The sequence below is a fragment of the Callospermophilus lateralis genome, chromosome 11, assembly GCF_048772815.1.
Source record: "Callospermophilus lateralis isolate mCalLat2 chromosome 11, mCalLat2.hap1, whole genome shotgun sequence".
NCBI lineage: Eukaryota > Metazoa > Chordata > Mammalia > Rodentia > Sciuridae > Callospermophilus > Callospermophilus lateralis.
Genome location: NC_135315.1, coordinates 36,654,490 through 36,660,777, shown reverse-complemented (window position 1 = coordinate 36,660,777; position 6,288 = coordinate 36,654,490). Strand labels below are relative to the sequence as shown.

The following is a 6,288-nucleotide window of genomic DNA, read 5'->3' as shown; positions in this document are numbered from 1 at the left end:
AACCTTCTATCTGCCTTTGTATTATGCTTGTCAAAATCCTGTTAGCTGTAAGTTCTCAAGACACCCCCTTTGCAACTTTGTGCTATAAAACCTTGTTCCTGGAGAGCCAGGGTGCTGGTCTCTAGCCTGTGTTAGGAGAGACAGCTGCTGATCATCTCTCTTTGTATACACAAATACAAGCTTGCTTTAATGTGATTTAAAATTGGAGTTGGTGGCCTTTTCTTTGCGTAGGGGTTCAAAAGAGGCCTTCAGAGCTCTTCCCTTTGGTTTTCTTAGTATTTCTCTGCTCCAACAGTGGCTGTCCACTGGTGGTCATCAGTACTTGTCCAAGTTCTGACCACAAAGGACAAAGCCAACTTTACTCACTCCCTTCTCCCACAACCATGGGGATTTCTACAGCTCTTTGAGATTCTATGATTGGGGTAGGAAAGAACAAGCTTGCTGCTCAAGTTTCTGGGACATTCTATATTCTCCTGTAGCTCAGCCCCCTGGTAGCTACCTGTGCAGCCCTCCTCCATAGGAACCTCTCAGTACAGGGCAGAGTAGGTCAGAGAACACTAACCGGCAGGTTGTGATCTTTGAGCATCCATCCCCTCAGGTGTTGACTTCACTCCCTCCTGTCACTCCTTCGGCAGGTGGCTTGTATTCCACTCAGCCCTGCTTTGTGAACTCAGCCTTATGGCTTGTCAATATCTCAAAGCACACATTTCCCATTTCCCAGAAACGTGTCAAATTCTTATAACAGGGACTCAGAGAGGCTGCCTTTTGCTAAAAGCATCAATTCTTCATTGAGAAGACCTAGCCAATGAGTAATAAAAACAGGATAAAACTTGGCATCTCTGCCTTCATTTTTAATATCCGTCCCCTTCATTACCCTAATGTTGGCCCAGATCTCTGCTCAGCTCTTCATGAGGGCATGTTAATCATCTAAGGACTGTTCATCTAAAAACTAGCAATACAAGGTTTGTTAACCCTAAATTGGCCTCACCTAGCTCGCCCCCCAAACTTTAAGACCAATTCATGATTTGCAGGGACATTCAACTGTCACCTTTTACAGCATCCCGCTTGAGATCCCTGACGTGGCACCTTGGAAGTCTTCAGTAGCTGTCCTCTACACCTGCCAGGAAATCACCCCAAGATGGGGCTGCCCGGCTAAGCAGGAACAATCATCTCATAGAAACAGAATTGACCTTCCTGGGTCACAGGTGTGACAGATAAACATCCTGAGTAATAAGTGGAAACTGTCCTCAAGCAATAAAGACGCAGAACCAGAACTGAAATAACAATGAGCCTGACCCCAGTTTGGCCACATCTGCTGAATGTTGCATCCCTTCCACCCGGGCCCAAATCGGACTCTCTTTAAGTCTATAGACTCACGTGAGCTATAGACTTAGAGACAATGTGAAGACAGCGCTCAGCTGCTGGATCTATTAATGTTCCTTTCCCGCTTTTCACTGTTACCTTTCCTCTTTATTTTGAGGGGGAGAGTGGCCAGATCTGGTTTTGGGGGGGCCCTCCAGATTCAGACGTCAATAGGAGGATCCTGGTCACATTCTAACATAACTGGACCTCCAGGAGGCCCCAGATCAGCCTTCCAGTCCACACCTGGTTTCAGAGTTTAAGTTCTCACTCTGAAGATTCTAAATTACACCATTCTTTCCTTTGTTACCATTTCCTGTCACTGGGAAAACCAGTGCCAACCTGCTAAGATGTGTTCTTGAGTATCTCAAGTTTGGCATTTCCACCGGCCAAGAAACAACACTTTAATTTGAAAGTTCTTGCGAACAAAGGAACTAGATCCCCCGGGGGCACTCCCTGGAGAGCTTGTGTTTTTCCACACTTTGCTGCCTGCTCACGGCCTTCCTCTCAGGTGGCACAGTATAAATTGCTGTGTGTGTGCGCAGCTTAGCAGAAGCCAACATGAAGGCAGCCACAGTCTTGGTTCTGGTGGGTTTTGTCATCCTGGGAATGGACATGGTCTGTGCCCGAACTTATTTTCCTTCCCAGGGTGAGTATGCTGAGGGGATCCCAATTGAGAGGAGAGAAGGCTGGGAGCCCAGTCTGGAGCCTGGGGGTTTCTGGGAGGCAGGCACATGCCCACTGCATGGATCAGACTTATTTCCTTTGACCTGTAGGAGAGATTACCCTGCGTTTCCCATCCTTATGAGAGTGAGTAGAGTTCAACAGAAGCTGGGTGTAGAGAATGGGGCAGGGGTCTCCCTAGCTAGGAGATGTGCCCTAGATGTGACTCCCAGGGGCAGTTGCTCTGAGGTGATTTGTGCAGGGTGGGCAGGTGGCTGTCTTCCATCAGAGGTTTTCCAGGATGACAGTGCAGGTTCCTTTCCTGTTGAGTCTCTGCAGGCTTTAGAGCTCCAAGAACATTCTCTCAAGGGCTAGACTGTGAGCATAAGGACGTAAGAGTGACAGTGGTGCTGATGAATCTGAGAGGGGTCCAGGAGCACCAAGGAAGGGAAGGAAGAAGCCGGAGTCCTGTGGTGACGAGGGCTTCAGACCTCCAGCATCGGTTCTCCTCTCTGTCCTAGTGATTGCTCCAGGTTCCAAAAACACCATTGTTCATTTCAGAACTGCAACACTATGGAAAATGCCCTGAAGTGCCTGAAGGAGTCTATGGGACTTGTATTGAAAGGTGCTCAGGAGATGATTCATGTCCCAGGGGAATGAAGTGCTGCAGCAATGGCTGTGGTCATGTCTGCCTGAAGGCTGTTTTCAAAGTGAGTATAAACCAGTCAAGGGCTCCATGCGGGCAGACCAGTTCCTGGTGGGCTTTTCTAGGGCAGACAGATGCCACCTTGTCCACTGCTCTCAAAAGTCTGCATGACTCCAGGAGAGAGAAGTTGGAAGAAAATGATAGAAAGACAACCTGGTTGCGTTATCTATTGCCCTGACCTAGAAGAGAAGCCCTATTCAATGACAGCCCCAAGGAGCTCAAGTGAGACAAGTAACCGTGACCTTAGATTCACAAGGACATGAACCAGGATTTCTCACTCTCTTTCCTCTACCCCAACCGAAGTACCTTATCTCTTCCAGGAAAATAGGTGATCCTAGGAGGAAGAAGGGAAGAAATGGGAACACCAGTGTATTTGAGTACCTCCTATGTCAGGCAGGCATGGGCTGGAGTTGAGACAAAAAGGCCAACGTAAACCACATCGGGGAACAAACCCGTATCACAACCTGGTGCTTTGTTTAGATGTCTACTAAGTTCTGTGGGAGCAAAGAGTGTGGGGGTGTGGGGGGCAGTCGTCAGAGAGTGGAGAACATCGAAGCGAGAGCTTGAAGATGCACAGAATCTGCTAGACATGGAAGGGCAGTCCAGCTGGTGGGAGAAAGGAGCTTCCCTGGAAGATGGAAAAATGATGGTAATGGGTAGATGTCACCGTGGGGGTGGAGGTTGTGGGGAGGGACACTACAACAAGTCCTCGTCCAAAGAGCGGTGAGCATGCCTACCACAGTGTCAGTGCTAAGCAGCTGGCAGTTTCTAAGCAGAGGAAATGTCCTGATCAAACTTGTGTTTCAGAAGAGTGGCTCTGGCAGCCATGTTGTCACCGGTTCCCCAGCCAGAGGTCCTGCTAGGTTTCTAGTACATTGAATTCAGTTGCCCCCCTGTATCAGAAATAAGAGGAAACATAAAAAGAAAAAACAATGAATGTAATCACCATTCAGCCCAAACTGGGAAGGCAGCTACTTTGTATCCATTTGTCTTACAGAAACACAGCTTATTGGAACAAAAGCCAGGGAGTTACCAGGCCTTACTAGCCTGAGAATATTATTCTGGTTGTTTAACCTCTGCTGGTGACTGTCCAGGATTTGGGAGTAATTCCTCAGTTTCCATTCTTTGCATGAGGAAGTCGGGATAGACATACAGGTTATGAGGAAATGGTGAAGAAAAATAATAATGTGGGGCTTTTAATTTTAAAGGAATCCCATTTAATTTTAAAGGAATACCAATCTCAAAAGGTGAATGGAGATTGACAAGCGAACCTGGTGACCAGCCCAGAAGATTTCTTGTGAATCCATGAATCCCGTGCTCGGCTATTCCCTATCCCTGGAAAATCTACAATGGTGGGGTGACTGCTTTCTAAAGCTCTTGTGTCCCAAATAAACTTAATCTGTGCATGAGTCAGGCTGAGTCTTTCTTCCCAGTTAGGCGTTCCCTCCACCCTCCAGATCGGCACCATCTTCGTACACTGCAGCATGGCTCATGAGGAATCAGTATTAGAAAAGTAAACACTTCTCAGGGGAAAATCCAACCAGAAAACACTTGACCTCCAGAGCTCTTGTTCACTGCTGTTATCTTTACTCCTAGATCCCCCCATTTATCCTGCGTAGCTTTGGCCTCCCATAGCTGTTGTCTCTATCCCTAACATTGCTCTTGCTTCTCATACGGACACATCCTATGCCTTAATGTCCAAATGGTAGAGCTTTTAACAATGCAATTCTCTTAAAAACCTCAAGGGTTTCCAATGAAACTAATTCAAATCTCTTCTATGTTCCAAAAGCCTCTACCACAACCCTTTTGCAAACATGTCCATCTCTACTTTGAGTGTTTTACATTTCTGTTGGAGAAAACCCGAAAAATTTTAGAAGCTATTTTATCTACTTCAAAGTTTCTATCAAACATTCCTTTACAGAGGTCTTAACAAAGTGTCTTAACAAACATCTTATTGTGATGTTTTTATTAGCTCTTTACTCTGAAGCTATTTATTATTTTGAGACTATTTTACTGGTCTGAGAGACCACAAATGAGAAAGTTTTATTTTCTAACCTCAAAATTCCTAGTCTTTCTATATTCCTGTTACTGCTTAAAAATTAAACAATTCCTTCTTTTTACTTATCTCTCTTTCTTTCTTAGTCCATTCAGGCTTCTATAACAAAATATCATGAACTGGGTAGTTTATAAGCAATAGAAATTTATTTCTCACAGTTTTAAGGATGGAAAATCCAAGACCAACATGTCAGTTTGATCAGGTTCTGGTGAGGGCTGACCTTCAGGTTGCAGACTGCTGATTTCTCACTGTGTCCTCACATGGTGGAATGAATGAATGAACTAGTTCCTTTGGGCCAATTTATAAGGAAACTTGTCCCACTCATATATGTTCTACCCTCATAGTTACCTCCTAAAATTCCTCACCTACTATTATGATCATGTTGGTGATTAGATGTTAAACTGAATTTTAGGGAGACGTGAACATTCAGATCATACCCTTCCCATAAATAATCACAAGCAGCTAAAAGAAGCCAACTGACATTTTCAATATGCTTTCTAAAAATCACCTTGCTGAAGTCTATAAGGTCATTAAGTAAATTTTAAAATTTCCAGGTTATGACAGGCAACAGTTTTGCCAAACATTTCATAAGTACATAACAGGACTTGCTATTTCTCCATCCTCTTAGTGCCCCCATCGTTTTTCTAGACTTTTCCAACAATTTCCTTGCTACTTTTCCAGCTTCCACCTGCTTCCTGTTCCCAAAGCTAACACCATGTATTTCTGACTTGGGTATAGCAGCAACTTCACTGCCAGTACCTGTTTGGGTTTGAGTTAGTTTCTACTATATAACAAATGACTCCAAATCTTAAGGCTTAAAGAATAAAACCAAACACTGATTTAACTCAAAACTCTGTGGATTGGCCGGGAAGTCTGATTTGATCCACCTCAGTGGATCTCTGATGGATCACTCCTGAATCTTGAGTCACCTGGGTTTTCAGACGGCAGATGAAAGGCCTAGGTTGGCTTTACTTACATGTCTGGTGGTTGATGGGTTGATCATTAAGGTGTACGTTAGTCTTTTTTTTTTTTTTTTTTTTAATCACTGTGTCCAAAATACTGGACCAGAACAACTTAGAGGAGGAAAAGTTTTATCTTGGCTCATGGTTTCAGGAGTTCATTCCATGATCAGACAGTTTCATCACTCTGGACTCAAGTGAGGTGGAGCATCATGGCTGAGGGCACAGTGAGAAAAATCTACTCAGTTCATGTGGGTAGGAAGCAGAGGGAGAAAGGAGAAGGGGCTGCAGGGAAGATGAATACTTCCAGGGCATGCCCCAGTGACTCACCTCCTCCAGCCATGCTCCACCTGCCTATAGTTACCACCCAGTGAGTCCATTTAAACTAGGATAGACTGGTTAGGTTACAGCTCTTGCAATCCAGTTATCACACCTCTGAACATTCCTGCATTAACACCGGAGTTTGGGGAAGATACAAAGCCATATAAAGGTGACTGGGCCACACGTGTTTTATCACCTATCAGTCTAGGCCAAGCCTCTTTAGA

General features: G+C 44.9%; 1 protein-coding gene across 1 annotated transcript; it reads left to right on the top strand.

Annotated features, from left to right (window-relative positions):
• The first annotated feature begins 1,920 nt into the window (after positions 1-1,920).
• Positions 1,921-3,295, top strand: LOC143410495 (WAP four-disulfide core domain protein 18-like). The gene is made up of 3 exons (XM_076871372.1): positions 1,921-2,008; positions 2,584-2,732; positions 3,209-3,295. The coding sequence occupies exons 1-3, from the start codon at positions 1,921-1,923 to the stop codon at positions 3,293-3,295; spliced, it is 324 nt and encodes a 107-aa protein (XP_076727487.1).
• Positions 3,296-6,288: the final 2,993 nt, after the last annotated feature.